General features: G+C 34.1%; 2 protein-coding genes and 1 pseudogene across 5 annotated transcripts in view; 1 reads left to right on the forward strand and 2 right to left on the reverse strand.

Moving 5' to 3' along the window:
- The window catches only part of LOC140449413 (uncharacterized), a 37,860-nt gene extending 25,795 nt beyond the window's left edge, over positions 1 to 12,065 (reverse strand). For 2 of the 4 annotated variants that reach the window (XM_072542577.1, XM_072542574.1), the window contains exons 1-3: positions 11,941 to 12,065; positions 11,692 to 11,784; positions 10,995 to 11,195 (exon numbers count right to left, since the gene is read on the reverse strand). In XM_072542577.1, coding sequence (XP_072398678.1) covers positions 10,995 to 11,195; positions 11,692 to 11,726 — 236 coding nt within the window. In that variant the 5' untranslated portion in view covers positions 11,727 to 11,784; positions 11,941 to 12,065. The remainder of the gene's footprint in view (positions 1 to 10,994; positions 11,196 to 11,691; positions 11,785 to 11,940) is intronic. The other 2 variants (XM_072542576.1, XM_072542575.1) reach the window with 2 other exon arrangements.
- LOC140451561 (U6 spliceosomal RNA) lies at positions 9,796 to 9,895 on the forward strand (annotated as a pseudogene).
- Positions 12,066 to 16,384: 4,319 nt separating the features above from the next.
- On the reverse strand, positions 16,385 to 18,705 carry barc (RRM1_TatSF1_like and RRM2_TatSF1_like domain-containing protein barc). Its single transcript, XM_072542578.1, has 3 exons — positions 18,558 to 18,705; positions 18,376 to 18,501; positions 16,385 to 17,713 (listed from the first exon to the last, which is right to left on the reverse strand). The coding sequence occupies exons 1-3, from the start codon at positions 18,601 to 18,603 to the stop codon at positions 16,449 to 16,451; spliced, it is 1,437 nt and encodes a 478-aa protein (XP_072398679.1). The 5' UTR covers positions 18,604 to 18,705; the 3' UTR covers positions 16,385 to 16,448.
- Positions 18,706 to 18,753: the final 48 nt, after the last annotated feature.

Below are 18,753 nucleotides of genomic sequence, written 5' to 3' on the forward strand. Positions count from 1 at the left end.
AAAAGACGAGTTAGACTGGCATGGGCGGCATTTGGCAAACTAAGCTACATCAAGAAGCACGTGGGCTCTAGGTGGATGACCATGGCGACAGACAGAGAAGAATGGAAAAGGATTGGGGGGGCCTATGTCCAAAGATGGACCGAAGAAGGCTACTTAGATAGATAGATACAGGGCAAGGATCAATGATATTATGTGACGACAATCAGAAAAAATACGTCATTAACATATAGTGGATATGAGACGCCTGACGTCATCCAATATTGGAAGAGACTGCTCTTTGATATTTTGTAAAATCAGATTTAATGAAAGATAGAAAGAGATATACCGATCCATTTAAAAAGAAAAGCTTTTAACCAGTGCGTTCTACCAGTCCTCACATACGGAGCAGAAACCTTAACTCCCACAAAAACATCAGCCGAAAAATTGAGAAAGACACAACGAAAGATGGGAGAGATCAATGATTGGAATAAGCTTAAGAAATAGAATAAGAAACGAGGAAGTTCGTAGACGAACCGGAGTGGAAGACATTATCGAACATATTACAAGGCAAAAATGGAGATGGGCAGGACATGTTGCAAGAATGAAAGACGACAGTTGGACAAAAAAATTGCTTGAGTGGAGACCACGGGCTGACAAGCGAAGCCGAGGGAAGACCCCCAACGCGATGGACCGACGACCTCAAAAGAATCGTGACCAATTGGATAGCAGAGGCGCAGAACAGAAGCAGATGGAAAAGTCTAGAGGAGGCCTATGTTCAACAATGGACAACTCAGGGCTGATTGATGATGATGATGATGATGAGAAAGAGAAAATTTGACGAATGAATATAGAAGAAATAATAAAAATTGAAAATAGACACCTCAATAAAATCCTTACATCAAAAAAGACTAAGCAGAAGATAAAATTAGAAAATATTGAAAATGAAAGCATCATAGAAATAAGTAGGTGAAAACTTTACACCAACTTTCAGAAAAGTATTCTGGAGCCAGTGGAATGAGAAAAATACACAAAAATAAAAAATTGTCAACAAAAACACCTTTGTTTACATTACAGATAAAACAAAAATGTAACCAAAAAAGAAAGCTTTCCTAAAATATAAATAAAACACAACTAATGAATAATGATAAAAATATAAGAGAATTGAGCTGAAACTAATTGATTGGTAATGACAACAAAAAGGGACTACTGGGAAAGATTCACAAAAGGACTACAGATGGATTTCTATGGACAAATGAAAGAACTGGTGGAAATATCACACACAAAGAACAATACATGGATGGCCTTCCTTATAAAAATGTTTAAAAAAGAAAAAGAAGAATCTTTACCAAAAATGTAAAATATAAAAACTGATGAACAGACTGAAATATCTGAAAAACATAACACAATCAGTCTTTTTAATTTCTTTGCTTGTTTTGTTGGTAGTAGTAACCAGTGAACCGAGGTATGTGAAGCTGTCAACACATTCAAAGACTGTTTTCCCATTCATCATTAGCTCCGGGGTTCTTAGTAACCAGCATGTATTTGGTTTTGTCTTCGTTGATGACTAGACCAACCTGTTTCACCATAGTTTCCAAGACTGCCAAATATTGCTCAACATCAATGTATGCTAAGATTGAATATAATTATATATTATAAATATAATTGAATGTATGCGTATAAATCTATTGAAAATCTAGAAGGTTTGTGAGTGCATCCCCTTGTCAAGTCCATCCTTTATCTCAAAAGCTCTAGAATTTTCTTCCTGTATCCTTAGACTTGCTTTTAAGTTACAATGTCATACCAAGATCATATGCAGCCTTTAATTTGAGGAATAGGTGATGGGTTTCAATGTTAAATTCTAATGTCTTCTCAAGGATCTGTCTTACTGAATGAATTTGGTCAATTATTGATTTTCCTGCAATGAATCTAGCCTAGTATTTTCAAATTATGCCAATCAGGTAAACTTATGACATTTTTTAGAGAATATTTCATAGTAGTTTTTGCCAGCAAAGAAAAATGGACATGATTATTGTATGTAAAATTTGGAACCTGGAATATGCGAATCCTCTTAAAGGCAGGAGCTATGATAAGTATGGCAGAAGAAATACGGAGTTGAAATATTGGCACTGTAAAAATAAGTTCTCACTATACTAATCCGAAAATGAAATAAGATAAGGTGAAAGAGGAGTAGGGTTTATAGTAACCAAAAGCCATCATCGCATTTACACCAATATGAGACAGAATTTGCACATAAGATCCCAAAGTAAACTGCATAAAGTGACAATGGTTAATGTATATGCACCGACGGAAGAGGCTGATGAAGACGAGGTACAAAAAAATATAGCAATAGTCAACTATAATACTATTGAACGTGTGGATGCCTTCATATATCTGGGCACAGAAATCAATCAGAAGAATTTCATAAGTAGCGAAATTAATGCATGTATTTCCAGTGGAAATCGTACATACTATGCCTAATAAAAGATTGATGACATCGAAGTTATTAGACACAAGAACCAAAATGACTCTACAGAACTTTGGTTAGACCCGTAGTAACCTATGGTTGTGAAACCTGGGTAATGACGAAAAAAAGAGGAAGCCCAACTCAGGACATTCGAGAGAAAGATACTGAGAAAAGTATATGTCCCGGTGCAAGAGGAAGACGGCACATGAAGAATCAGGAGAAACGATGAGGTTAATGAACTGAATGAAGAGCATGACATTGTAAGATTTGTGAAAAGTCATAGATTGTCAAGGGTGTGATATGTTCAGCGGCAATTAGACACGAAAACGACAAAGAAGATATTACAGTGGAAGCCGGAAAAAAGGAAGGCCCAGGACGAGATGGATGACGTGGAAGACGACCTGAAAACCATGAATATAAGACAATGGAGGAGAAGGGCCCAAGAGAGATCTGAATGGAAGGACATAGCCAGACAGGCAAAGACCCATCCAGGGTTATGATGCCAAAAGAAGAATAAGAAGAGTTTTTTGCCAGACAAGAAATAAAAGTTTATGCAGTATCTGTATTCTTGTGCAGCTACTCACAGTTTGTAACAGTAATTCTTAAAAAGACTATAAAGAATTTTGACAGAACATTCCATCTTTTCAATTTGATTTCAAAGAAAAATCCTTAACCAGCTGCAAATTTAATAAGTTCTAAGATCTCTGGTGTTTTCTTGAACTAGCAAAAGGCATTTGAATCAGTATGTGATATAGGACTGCTTTACAAATTACATAATTTGAATTATTAACCTTTATTATTGTAACAATAAAACACTGAAAACTTTGTTTTCAAAACTTCCACAAAATTTATTTTAAATTCTTATCACTAACCCGACTATGTCAGCCAACGCGAAACTGATTCAGAAATTGAATGGGAGCCGGAAACCGTAGAACCTCTATTGGATGTTGAAGATAATATCCCTCAAAATGCAGCACTTTCGGAGGTTAATTCGGACTCGGATCCACATGAGCAGCAACAAACTCCAGGCCCTTCGAGAACGTACTATGGCAAAAATCGATACAAGTGGACTGCAGAAGCTACACCTTCAAATGTAAGAACAAGAAGTTTCAACATTACCTCTCATCTTCCTAAGGTTATTGGGCCAGCCAAGTCTCTTGGGAAATTGTGTCTCCAGAAAAGTGCTTGGGAATGTATAATAACAAACGATATTTTAAAAGAGATTGTTCTTAGAACAAATGAAAAACTTGCCAGGATTAGAACGAAATATACCGATAGTAATAGAACGGATCTAAAAGATTTAGACATTATTGAACTGAGAGCGTTTATCGGTTTGTTATTTTACTCAGCCATATTTAAATCCAATACGGAAGACTTGAGTTCGATATTCGCCACCGACGGTACTGGTAGAGAAATTTTTACATGCACCATGTCAGTAAAACGATTCTTAGTACTTTTGACAGCGCTTAGCTTTGATGACGAAACTACGAGGGAAGAAGGTAAAAAAAAAACCGAAAAACTTGCCGCCATTTCATCGATTTTAAATAAGTTTGTAGAAAACAGCAAAAAAAATTATTGCATAGGGCAGTATGCTTGTATTGATGAAATGCTCATTGGTTTTCGGGGAAGATATACAGGGTGTTATACAAAAGGTAACCCCGTCTTTAGGGTAGATAAAAAACTGAAAAATAATTGGATTTTGCCGAAACTACTGGCAACATTGTAATGAAATTTTATATGAATATGTTTTGGAAGCTGATACATCCCATGAATTTGTTTTCATATCTGATACTCATAGAGGGCGCTAGTTACACGGATCGTACTAAGTATTAGTCAATATAACTTTTTTAAGAGTATAATTATTAATCAAAATTTCAAGTAAACTTAAACATCATTCAATTTTACACGAAAAAGGTACTCTTGGTAAAACTCGATACTGTGTACCGTTTTCGAAATATTTTGATTTGAAAATTATGAAGTAATAATTGATGCTGGTAGTAATGATAAAAGTTCTAATAGGTATACCTCTATTTTCTCCAAGTGTGCCATGGAAATCTGACATTTATTGATTGTTATGACGATAAATCAACAATAATTAGAGTTTTGAAACCTTGTTATTTGTAAAATCAAATCAAAATGTACTCAAATGTTAAATACACTGACATGTTATTAACCTTAGGCGAATGTTTAGGATATTCTAGTGCAGCTGTGACACGTTATGCAGAAACGTTTCCTAGAAGAAACTTACCAAGTAAAAAAACATTTAGAGCCGTTGAACGACGTTGTCGAGAAACTGGGAATGTGAGACCAAATAAAATAAATTCTGGTAGACCAAGAACAACAAGAACAATTAATAAAGAAAATAATATTTTAAATTTACTTGATCAAGATCCAACAGTTAGCGTAAGGAATATAGCAAGACAAACAAATACTTCTTCTTCAAGTACTTAGCGGATACTGAAAGAACAGCAATTACATCCTTATCATTACAGACAAGTCCAAGAGCTCTTGCCAGATGATCTACCGGTTAGAGTGGATTTTTGTGAAACATTGCAACAAAGGACAGCCCACAATCCAAATTTTTTAAAATGCATTCTTTTTACGGACGAGGCCACCTTTACGCGACAAGGTATGTTTAACTCCCATAATGCACACTACTGGTGTGATGAGAATCCACGAGTCAAAAGGGTATCACATTACCAACACTCATTTAAAGTTAATGTTTGGGCAGCAACTTTAGGTAACAAATTAATAGGTTATCATATTCTACCTGGAAATTTAAATGGTGATATGTATCTTGATTTTTTAAACAATTACTTATTCGAAATATTAGAAGATTTAACGCTAAACGAGCGAAGATCTTTATTTTTTATGCACGATGGAGCTCCACCACACTTTGATAGAAGGTGTCGTAATTGGTTGAGTAATCATTTTCCGAATCGATGGATTGGTAGAGGTGCAGAAGCTCCGATTCATTGGCCTCCTCGGTCATGCGATTTTAACCCTTTGGATTACGCAGTTTGGTCGTATATTAAGGAAAAAGTCTATGCTACAGAGGTAAATTCACGCCAAGAATTGGAAGAAAGAATTCAACGTCAATTTAATGACATCATAGCTGATCCCCTACCGTTTAGAAGGTTAATGGAATCTTAAAAAAAAAGAATAGACTTGTGTATTCGCGAAAACGGAGGGCATTTTGAACACTTACTGTAATTGAATTTTATTTTATGTTCTTAGTCATTAATTTAATTTTCTTCTTGTGAGTTTTGTTTAATTACTAACTATTTTATACCAGTATTGCTGGTATAATTGCTGTAAGGTGGCATTTCTTCGAGATATACACAATTTCAGATTAACAAATCTAAAGATTGTAAAGGTACAGAGTGTTTCCAAAGCAATACGAAATATTTTCATGGGCGACACTTCATTTAAATTTAAAATTAATAGATTTATAAAAAATGTACGAAAAGATTTGTTTTGTGTACGAATTTTATTTTATGTTCTTAGTCATTAATTTAATTTTCTTCTTGTGAGTTTTGTTTAATCACTATTTTATACCAGCATCAATTATTACTTCATAATTTTCAAATCAAAATATTCCGAAAACGGTACACAGTATCGAGTTTTACCAAGAGTACCTTTTTCGTGTAAAATTGAATGGTGTTTAAGTTTACTTGAAATTTTGATTAATAATTATACTCTTAAAAAAGTTATATTGACTAATACGTAGTACGATCCGTGTAACTAGCGCCCTCTATGAGAATCAGATATAAAAACAAATTCATGGGATGTATCAGCTTCCAAAACATATTCGTATAAAATTTCATTACAATGTTGCCAGTAGTTTCGGCAAAATCGTAAAAAATGCGTAAAATTTTTTTTTCTTCAACGCCCTGTATCTTGAAAACGGATGGCGTTACAAAAATTTTTTACTAAGCAAACCCCAATTATTTTTCAGTTTTTTACCTACCCTAGAGACGGGGTTACCTTTTTTTGAAACACCCTGTATATTTCGCATGTACATGCCTCAAAAACCCCGAAAATATGGCTCAAAGATAATGGCACTAACTGACGCCAGAACCCATTACTTTTTGAATGGGTATGTATATACAGGTGCTGGAAGTGATGGCAAACATTTGTCAGAAGAGGAAAGAAAATTTAACAAACCAACGCAATCAGTTCTTCGTCTAGTAAAATGTATTGAGGGTTCTAACCGTAACGTAACAGCAGACAACTGGTTTACATCCTTAGAAGTGATAACTGAGTTGAGGAACCGAGGCCTAACTTACGTGGGTACTGTTAAAAAAAATAAAAGGGAGATACCTATTTCTTTTTTGCCAACTAAAACGAGGCTCACGGGATCATCTCTATTTGGATTTGGCGATAGAGTTACATTAGTTTCATATGTACCTAAAACACGAAAAGCGGTACTTTTGATGTCTTCAATGCACTACAGTAATGCAGTAAACGATGAAACAAACAAACCCGAAATTATAGAGTTCTATAATCAAACAAAAGTAGGCGTCGATGAATTAGATGAAAAATGTAAAGTGTATTCTACACATCGTAGAAGTCGAAGATGGCCTCTTACTTGCTTTTATACAATTTTGGATATTTCTTCCGTCAATGCGTTTATAATATACTCATCCCTACCTGGAAACCCCCAAAAGTTGAGGTATGAATTCATCAAATCTCTCGACTCGGCAGCTTGTGCAGGATCATATGGAAAGAAGACTATTTCTCAAATTCCAAGGCAACTATTTTAGAAAAAAGAGTAAGGTGCTCAAAATGTCCACGATCATTGGATAGAAAAATAAAGATAGTTTGCGTTAGTTAAAAGGGTCAATATGCCACATGTCAATATAACACACATTTGCAAAGATTGTCTATAAGAATGGATTGTAGTTTTTATGTGTTTTTTGTTTTTGGTTATTTTTTTGTGTTGGTAGGTTAGATTGAATGTTTAAGTTTATGTTTTAAGAAAAAAAAACTTTTTTTGTTCCTCATTTTTTTGTTACAGGATAATGTTTAGTCTAGTTACAAAATAACTCAGATTTTGAGGCTGTTTCTTAGTTTAATTTTTTATGCGTGATAAGTATTTTAAATGTTTGTTAAATTTATGTTATAACAAAATAAACATCTGTAAGTTATTGAAGTCATTTTTTTTTAATATAAACAAATATCAGTGTCTAATTTTGCAAAACAAATTGGGGTCACTGTGACCCCAACTCACCATACGTATATATGTAACAAAAAATGGACCTCACCAGTTATGGGTTAAGCATCGCCATTATAACCAACCCTATATAATCTAAATTGCAGTGATATAAACACGAAATCTTGTAGTAATATTAACCCTTTCGATACTGTTGCCGTAAAAGTACGATTTTCATTTGCAGCTTTGATGAGCGAGCGCCGTACTATTACGCAAATTAATCTCCATCGTTCAGATTCTGTCACCATACATATGCCGTACATACGCGGCAGCACATTACCCACCCTAGCGCCGTACTTTCTAAATACCGTTTTTTTGAAGTTTTACGAAAACAAATTCCACTACTTCGATAAAACGAATATAAACAAACTGCCGACAAACGAAAAACGATTCAACCACTTCAATATAAAGAATGTAAACTACTGATTGGCCGTCTCGATCGCGAAGTGCAAAATTTTCCCGGCGCCGTATATGAGCAACGCGCAACCGATACTTGGCCCGTAGCGAAAGGGTTAAGAAAGATATTTGGACCAACCCATTGTAGCTATGGTTCGTGGATAATAAAAAGTGAACCATGAGTGAGCTGGATGAATTAATGCAGAGTGCAGATATTAGATTTATAAAGCCACACGTAACTGGCTTGGCCTCTTAATTGAGCCAATTAATGCCAGATAATTGAGCTGTAAAAGTAATCAAGAGATGGAAACCCCAAGGAAATAAGACAAAAGGAAGGCCCCATAAAGGAAAGTATGCGACAGGGTCAAGACCTACAAAGGGTTGCAGCGCCATTAGAAGAAGACATACAATAATGAAGGAATTAAATTAGAGCCAGCTACATATTTACCAAACCATTTTTAGACCTCTTGTGGAATATAGTTCTTTAACATTGTCTATCTGAAAACATCCTGCAGATAAATACCGAGCCTCCAGATAATTACCAAGATGTGTCATCCTAATAACTCAATTCACAACCTCTCTAATGAACTCCTTTTTCTTCTTGGACTGCCATCTTGTCAATAGAGGTTGGCTACTACAATTGCAAACTGTTCTGTTTTCAGCTGTTAATATTAGCTGTTCAAAATGTAGCCATGTCCATTGTAGGAAGTTTCTTAGCCACAAGAGTCTTTTACTTCTTAATCCTATCTTTCCCTCAATATTTCCTTTCAGTGTTAGTTGAATATTCCTCTAACTAACCCCTTTATGAAAACCCCAAAACAAAACTGATTATGGATACATGCAAGATACTGGATAGTTACTACAAGTTATTCAACTTGTTTGTCTTCGAAATCAACAACATCAAGATACCAGATATTTTTAGAAAAATTATCCAACTGCAACACTCTATAAACAATGAGTTGTTAACAACCAGGAACAACATTTACCTGTTAATACCCAGTGCTTGTTATTATTCACATTTGTGTTAGTTTATTATAATTGATATAATGTACATTATAATATATGTATTATTCATTTGTTAAACAAATTTGTAAATAGGTTGAAAGGCATTTCATTTGATAATATGTCAATGAAATACTTTTCTCTTTCTCATCATCATCATCATCTTGGTGCTACAGCCCTTACAGGGCCTCGACCTTCTCAAGCTTTCTACGCCATTCTATTCTGTCCCTCGCTTGCATTTTCCAGTTGCCGACTCCGATCTTCTCGGCATCTTGTGTTACCCCGTCCATCCACCTCAGCTTTGGTCTACCCCGTCTTCTCATTCCCACGGGTTGCACTGTTAGAATCTTTTTTTCTCTTTTCTCTTTCTCATTGATATGTATTATTAAAAATATTCAATATAATAATAAAAAATTTATTGAACTGCTTTAGTTTTTTAAACATCTATATTTATCATTTCTTCTTGGCCTTCTATCATCTATTTTTGGACATAGGCTCCCCCAACTCCTTCCATCAATCTCTATCCTGAGCAATATACATCCAACTTTTGTTTCAGATACTTATCATTTAAATTTAAACATATTTATTACTGTATATTTCTCTGTGGACTTGGTGATAGTTTACCAATTTTAATAAATGTGTTCGGTGATTACCTAAATCCTTATCCACTATATACAGCTTGGGTCAGTCTTCAGTGTATTGTTCCAAGTTTAGTACCTGTGGCAGATAGTATATTTACATATATTAGAGTATATCTACTAAAATTGTAACAATACAAAGAAGATTAGCACCATCCCAGCACAATGATGACAGACAAAATAATGTTTAAACAATTTCATCATAGTTGAGAACTCGAAGGGAACTTTTTTTCATATAAATCTAAAAATTTGACATTTTTATTGCATACTCTTATATACTCAGTTCAGCAAGTGTTTGCACACATGCCATTATCCAATTTATATTAAAAATCATACAGAAGTCAAATGAATGTTGTGTAATGTGAGAATTAGGATACAAACGCTGAACAGGTTTTTATATTACAAAAAAGAGCAATCAGAACTCTACTTAACTTGAAATACAGGGATTCATGTAGAGGTAATTTCAAAAAACTAAACATACTAACAATGGCTGGAACATACATATATGAATGCTTACTTTTCATTTTTTAAAATAGACATAAATTCTTGAAACCCATAACAAACTATAATACTAATACACGAAACAATCTCATAAACTATAATATACCAATACACAGACTAACAGCATCTGAGAAAACCACAGAATATGCCTGTATTAAATTCTTTAATAAACTGTCTTATAGCATCAAAATAGAAACTGACATAAATAAATATAGAAAGTCTGTTCAACAGTTGCTCATACACCTTGAACCGTACAAAGTGGAAGAATACCTTCAAGCTGACCTGTAGGGAGACTGAGGGCTCTTATCCGAATCTAAATGGCACTGTTATTATCCTTATATTTTAATATTACTTTTATGTTAAATATAGGTTGTTACAGCAACCATTAAAAATTATAATTGACACCATTCTCTCTATTGACAATTTATATTTGTGTGTAACTTGTGAATCCTGAGAATAAAGCTTTTTTCTATTCTATTCTATTCATTAAATTAATTACAGGTGATAAGATTGAGTGAGGCTTAGAAATTTCCTCATTATCAGCTTATAAATATGTACTTACCTTACGAAATTAAAAATTAAGGTAATTGTTAGTCACTATAATAATTCTTTTGATATAGCAGTACAAAAATTAGTTATAATAAATATGAACACCCTTATTTTGACATTATCAATTCTAATATCATTTGTTTAATATATTCTATTGTTGACCCACAAGCAGCTTAATTTGATGATTTTAGATTATATGAGTAAAAGAGAGACTTGTATGAATAATATACATGTATATAAAAATAATTACCTGAATGGTTTAAGGTCTTGTTCTTGCCAAAGAGGAACACCTAACTGCATGTTGTTTTCAGGTTTCTGTTTCTTTTTGTACTGTTGTTTTGGACCACCGAAGTCTTGAATGGGGGCCATGGCGTGAGGAGGTCCGCACCAATAGTTTGACTGCTGTTGCTTACTGTACATGTCACCAGCTCGATCGGGTCTAGATCTAAACCTAGTTTAGGAGCGAATTACACATAAAAGTCCTAAGAATGAATTTTAGCCATCGCCATTGGAATATTTAAAAGGTTAAAATAATAAATTATGTTTATATTTGTCAGAAACGTTGATCAAATATTGGTCAGGTTGCAATGTCATTACATATCGTATATGCAATATAAGTAAAAAATGTTTCTCACATCTGATATATAATTAATTAGATAATTAAAAATAATGATGAGTAATAAGAGTACTTTCCTTGTTAATATTTAATTAGGCCATCCATTAATTTAACTAGAAACGGTACCCATTATCGAAATATTTCGAGGTCATTGGAAGTTTTAAAAGTTTACATTTAATTTTATAGATTTGACATCTACTTTCAGAATCCCCAAATCCAAAATGGTGGCTCACTATTATAATAATTCACGAATTTCTTAGGGATAATAGTAAATGGCAACGGATAAAAACATTCTGCATAGCTTTTTAAAACATGGAAATTATATACTTACATTGTGTTATTATGATAAACGTTATTATACTGCATTATTGCAGTGTGTATTTTGACAGCGAGTCTGGTTTTTAATGGCTTCCAATAGAAAAATCTGCACAAAAAATAAAAACCAATTAAAGAACTTTCCTCTAAATTACGAACTATTGAAAAGCAAAACTTAATAATTTTACACACAATAACAGCTACTATAAAAATCTTATTACACGAAAACTAAATTATTTTTTATCAGACATATGCAAAACCTCACCTTGCTCCAACCAGGCCGGCCAACAAATGATAGACAGTGAGACTGCGCAGTGCCCTACGCTGATTCGATCGCTGCGCGGGGTTTCAAAATTTCATGTAGCACGCACATTTGCGCCCTAGACAAAAAAGTTAATAAAACCACAAATCAATTGCTTTTTATAATTAAAACTGTTTTTAGAAATTAATAATTGCCTACATTTACTGTCTGTCATTGTAAAATTTCAATATTCGATCACGTTGATCAATTTTTATGAGTTAACGAAGGCAAATTTATTGATTGGGAAAATAAGACTGAAAAAATTCCTGTTAGTTTGTTACTGAAATAATGTATTATTTTATTTAAAGTTTTAAAGGTTTTCAGAAACTCCTTTGATTCTGTTTTCTTTATTTTCGAATATGTTTTATTTTAACTTTTTTCATGTTGTCTGTTTGATACCCTCCTTTACATTGTTTCTTTTTCCCATTCTTTGAACTGTGTGAATTTCTGACTGTAGATGATACCTACACGAATTAACTCACACACACAGGTGGTGGGTGTCAATTACATGTTCATGTTATTTGTTTTCTGATTTGTCTTATTAAGAATATTTGATCGATAAAGATGATGAAAAATATAAGCCAGTATTTTGAATATGTCTCGTGTAGTTGTCGCAAATTGTTTATTCCCATTTTTGTGAATAGGTAGTTGATTACTTGTTCTTCAGTTGGGATGTGATTGTTCTGCTTCGTCTTCTCTTTCCTTGTATGTCTATTTATTTATATTTCTTGTACATCTAAACTCATCTATCATGTTAAGTTTTTTACTCAATTTAATATTCGAAAAGTCCCTTTTCTTTCTATTAAAGTATTAGAATTCGTTTTTAATCTCGTCTGATCTATCTATTAATAGCCTTGTTAAAACCAGGAAAGGACCCAGAAAATCCCAGTAGCTACAGGCCTATTACTGTTGGCTGTTGTGACACTTTTTCAAACTATACGAGAGACTCATAGTCGCCAGAATAGAAAAAAATGTCGACAAGCACCTCATCCCACAACAAGGGGGATTCAGACCCGGCAAATCACGCATCGGTCAAGTCCTCGCACTAACAGAACACATTGAAGAGGGCTTTGAAGAAAAACTTATAACAGGGGCTACTTTCGTAGATTTAACAGCAGCCTATGACACGGTAAGGCACAAAACATTGCTCCGTAAATTATACGACACTCTCAAATGACTAGAGTTAAAAAAAAACGGCCTCCCACAGGGAAGTGTTTTAGCACCAATGCTCTTCAATATATACACAAACGACCAACCTACGCCGACAGAAACCAAGCACTTCCTCTATGCTGACGATCTTGCAATATATGCTCAAGGAAATAGTTTTTAAGAAGTGGAGGAGAAACTCGAAACTGCCTTAAAACAATGACATCGTACTACCTGCAGAATTCCCTGAAACCCAATCCCTCTAAAATCCAAGTCTGTGCTTTCCACCTTCGCGTAAAAGAAGCCAAGCGAAAACTCCAAATTGCGTGGAATGATATATATTAGAATCGGTATAATTATATCAAAAATTTTATCAAAAATTTTAGAAAAACTGGAGGCAAAGATGAAAACACTAGGTGCTTTTTTGGACCTATCTAAGGCTTTCGATAGCCTAGATCATGTTCTTTTATTACAAAAATTACATCTTTATGGAATACAGGGACCGGCATTAAACTGGATAAAATCATTTCTCACAGATAGGTCGCAAAAGGTATGCCTGGAGAAAAGGGGATGTAAGGTTTACTCTGATCCTATCAATTTAAAATTAGGCATACCACAGGGGAGTGTCCTGGGGCCTTTCCTCTTTTTGGTCTACATAAACGACCTTCCAAATGCGGTGGTTAGTAGTTCCTCAAACCTTGTAAATTTCGCTGATGACTCAAATGTGCTTTTCTGGGAAAAAACTTTAGAAACACTCCTCACAGTGGCAGAGCAAATTCTAAGCAAGGCTGAACAGTGGTTCAGTGGAAATCGGTTGTTGCTTAATACTGATAAGACAGTTTTTGTCTACTTTAATAGTACAGTTAAATTTCTTGGTATTCATATTGACCAGAATCTGAATTGGGGGGAACAAATACAAAATATGACAAAAAATCGGTTGCCTGTAAAGTCGGTTTTACGGGCGAAGATTTTACGTGACAACGTCTTTTTCTCGGTAGAATATTTATTGATATGAATATTATTAAATTGCACAATAGGAACAAGGAATTGAATGAAAATAAGAATTGCACAAATTTTAACTATAGAAATATATTTTGTTTACTAAAACATTGTACATGTAAACTTAAACTTAACTAATTTCTATTTGAGTGATTTTGTTGAGGATAGGACGATGATAGGAGAAATATGAAATGAAAGGAAGTGTTTCTGCTGTAATGTGTCTTGAACGCCAAGAACGCTCGAGAAAGACAGAGACACAAGCACGCACCGATTCAACGCGCCTAATTCTCTAGTGCTGCGCGCGCAGCGGACCGATCATGTTTGAGTGGGAGAGAGACGCAAGGCATTCGCCGGTCCGGCGGGCCTCTCTCTCGTTCGGTGACTCATCGTAACAGACGTGAGCGGGCGTTACACTTTTTCATGAATGACTCCGAGCCACAACCTAATTTAAGACGTTGTCACGTCAAAAACTGAATAGAGCCTGCTACTCATTAAGGGTGTTAAAGAGCTATCTAGACCAGCGGATTCTACTATCAGTATATTATGCAAACTTTTATTCTATTATGCGATATGGGGTAATCTTCTGGGGTGCTGCAGTAGATAGCTCAACTGTCTTTATAGTCCAAAAAAAGGCAGTCCGTGTGATCTTAGGATTGAAGGCGGGAGAATCCTGTAGAGGCCGATTCAAATCACTCAATATACTCACTTTCTCAGCCATCTATATATTTGAATGTATTATGTTCCTTTTTAAAAAATTTTCTTTGTATTGTCACCTGCTTCCCAATCATGAATATAATACAAGAAGCCTTAATTTGAATTTGCCACTTCACAGATTGTCTATAACAGAGAGAAGTCCTTTGTATGCGTGTATTAAATTTTATAATAGTCTACCATCTGACATTCAACAGGAAACGCACTATAGAGCTTTTAAAAGAAAGGTTTTTCAACACCTAGTTGACATTGAGCCCTACACTGTGGCGGAGTACCTGGCCTATCCTTCTCCTTGATCAGCATATTTAATTTGTAATGTTAATATATTTTAAATGTGTAATGTCAATATATATATATATATTTTTTTTTAATCTGTAATGAATAATGTGACGTTATTTGCTCAATTATGTTTAAAAATTTATGCAAATAAAAATTTACTCTACTCTACTCTCCTATATGGGCCGGTCCCTCACCTACAGACAACATTGCATAAAAACAAGAGGGAAAGTAACAACTAGGAACCATACTCAGAAAGCTAACTTGAAGTAAATAGGGTACACGTCCTGGCATTTTAAGAACAACGGCACAGGCACTGTGTTTCTCCACTGCTGAATATGCGTGCCCCGTTTGGGGAAGATCTGCCAATACCAAACAAGTTGATACTGCGCTGAATGAGACATGCAGGATAGTAACGGGGAGCATGAAACCAACGCCACTCTTAAATCTATATAAAGCAGCGGGTTATTATTGTTGCAAGTGTTTTATTTTTAAGTGCCTATAACATAACCACAACTATAAACATATTATCTGCATAGTAGCTTCAAAAAATGAAAATAGATAGGTATATATCATGTCATATCAGGTGAAAGAGAATTAAAAATGTAAAAGAAAAATGTCAAAATATCTGCAAATTATACCAATTTGGGACACCCTGTACAGTGGAGAGAAACAGAATGTATAGAGAAATAGTTATGAACCCGCTGACTGTGAGATATGACGGGAAGTAAGGAGGGGTTTAATACTGTTCACAATTACATCCGAACACTACCTAATAAAAAAGAAATAAGAAGATAAACACCAACAAAAGAGATAAGAGAAGGGAGTGTTCAAAAAATTTCGTCAGCCTTACAGCGCCCATCCCACTTTTACAGAATAACAGATACCGAAATCTTTGGCACTGCTATCTTTATAAAAAAAAAAGATAGCATTATAATACTTTAAATTAAATTAAAGCCCAAATTTTAAGGACTCAACATGGAGATAGCATAAAAAAAATTTCGCTGCCCAACTAAACCCCCCGGAAAATTTTAGGTGCGCCACTGGTAGATGGGATAAAACAGCCCTGTTTTAATCTGTTAAGCACAGCTATTGGGTCAGATGTTATGCTGTTGTGTAGGACTGTACTTTCTATACCACTGTAGAGTTCTTTAAGAGATTTATTATTTTTTCTCCTATTAATATTTCCTTTAATGCTTTCGGGAGTATTAACCACTCACTGTCAATATTGTATGATAATTGCTCTTTGTAACGAAATTGGAAGAAGAAAACTAATAAAAAAACAGTAATTTTATTACATATTAACATGTTTTATTGTATAATTAGAAATAAATAATAAATTATGAATTACTTTCACTTTTTACTTTTTCTTTATCGTCAGTACTTTTCTTATTTACTTCCTCGTCTTCTAAAAACTTATCCCAGTTATCCAGCCGTTGTGATATCTCCGAATCAGTCTCTGCCACTTTAAACTTTGTCTTCCCGTCCCAAATCTCAGCAGTCAGCTGCCTTTTCATAAACCATCGTCCATTCAACAAAGGAACCACTTGTTCAGCTTCCTCCGGGGTTCCCATATTGATTTGAGCTACCCCTTCGGGATGTCTATCGTATATCTGCACCTTTCGCACTTCGCCATATTTCGAACACTCCTCTCTTAGATCCTGTTGAAACTCTAAAATTAAGCCCACATCGACATCAAATATTTTTGGATCGAATAAGTTCTTCACTATTACCACTCTTTCGTGTTTTGCTCTGTCTCCTAGTTTCTTTTCTGGCCTCCAATCAAAGAGTTTTTCCTGTTGCTTCTTTAATTTCAATTTGTCTTTCTTTTTCTTCATTTTTGGCTTCAGTGAAGGATCAAAGTCACCCTTCATTTGAAATTTTGCTCTTTCAACTTTAATTGTTTGCCCTTTATAATTATAACCGTCTAATACTTGTAAAGATAGATCCACTGATTCGATTTTTATATATGTACATAGGCCATCACCTTTTAATAAATCTGTACCAGGCTCTCTATACAACTTAATTCTAAATTTTCCTGAATGAGGATCCCTCATAACTAATCCACATTTCTGCATTAGATCTATGAATTCTTCCTCATTGATATCTGTTGGTAAATTAGACACATATACGTTAGTGTTTTGTGTTTCATCCAATTGAAACCAAGTAGGCTCTGAAGCTTTTCGTTTTTCTCCCTTGACCTTTTTAGCTTTCTCTTCTAACTTCACCACGGGCTCGTCCTTTTTTACTTCAATTTTTGCATTATCTACAAATCCATAATTCATCTGATACCTTGCCATAAAATCTTCATCTACTTTTGGAAACCATGCACTTTTTTCTTTATCCCAAAAGTATTTCACGCCTTCTGCATCAGTATAGACGTGAGTGTCGTCTTCAAAACCATAAGATTCATTACTTTTTAATACCCATTCGTTCTTTTCTTTGTCCCAGGTGTACTGACTACCACTGCTCGGATCTGTATAGATAGCAATATCTCCTTCGTAGTGAACATTTTTTGAATCATATCCTGTTTCAGGTGTCTCTGAGGCGTCAGTAGTTTGTTGGGTATCGTTTGTAATTTTTGGTGCTACTTTCTCATTGTTACCTGGAAAAATAAAATATTTAAAATTATAAAAATTGATCAAATGATTATTTGGTATGCAAATTGCAGATTTACAGGATTAAAACAATGACATAGGAAATTATTATTCATTCTTGTAAATGCTTAATTTCACCTAATCATCTCTTTCTGGGACAGGAAGTTACAGAACATCATAAGTTACATAAGGATCATTCTATAAAATGTATATAATTAAATTATTTTTGATATATTTCTGCCTACATCTCCTATGTTGTTTTAAATTTTTTTAAACGATGGCGCCACTTTGACAGATAATCTCTTTTCTATAAAATATTAAAACTTGTCCTCATTTCGGGCAGGTAAAAATTTTTTAATTTAATAGCTATCAAATAATAATTTGTTTCCGAAATGTAGAAGTAATTAATTGTAGTAGTTCATAAACAGTAAATCAACCTAATAACGGGTGGCGCCATCCCTTAGACAATTTTAAAACCTTTTTTCTGTGCCTTTAATAAAGTTCACCCTATGTAATAAATATATTATTAATGTATTAATTATTTAAAATAAACTGTATAAATTATGTGAACTTTAACCACTTTGTACGTCTTTTGTAGATTAATTTAAAAACTAGATCAGGTCCAATATTTTAAGAATTTTTCCATGACAAGTTGTACTGCTTAAATTACCTTTTTCTACATTGCCGCTGTTAATTTTCTCTTGACTTGATTCATTTAATTCATTTTCTTTCAATTGTTTATTACTTTCTGCTTCAATTTCATCAGTTCTAGCTTCAGGATCGATATTTTTGAAACCTTAAAAATTAACATTACAGTGCCCAGATCAAAAAATATATTAGTGGACTACTTACTTGATTCAATATTGGTATCAATATACCCCGATTTTTCTTCAGTCATTTTATATTTTTAAATTTAAATACAAAATAAACCTAAATATTGACCAATACATAACCTCAGTTTATCATGTCAAATAATCTCGGAACCATTGGAGAAAATTCCCATTAAAGAAATAACAACTTTTCGTAGAAAAGCTAGTTGTTTCTTTCT

Source organism: Diabrotica undecimpunctata, chromosome 9, assembly GCF_040954645.1.
Source record: "Diabrotica undecimpunctata isolate CICGRU chromosome 9, icDiaUnde3, whole genome shotgun sequence".
Taxonomy (NCBI): Eukaryota; Metazoa; Arthropoda; class Insecta; order Coleoptera; family Chrysomelidae; genus Diabrotica; species Diabrotica undecimpunctata.

Coding starts and splice junctions, on each gene's coding strand:
- barc (XM_072542578.1), bottom strand. CDS start 18,603: ATGACTGAAGAAAAATCGGGGTATATTGATACCAATATTGAATCAA. Junction 18,502..18,557: donor TGATACCAATATTGAATCAA/GTAAGTAGTCCA, acceptor TTAATTTTTAAG/GTTTCAAAAATATCGATCCT. Junction 17,714..18,375: donor CAGCGGCAATGTAGAAAAAG/GTAATTTAAGCA, acceptor TTATTTTTCCAG/GTAACAATGAGAAAGTAGCA.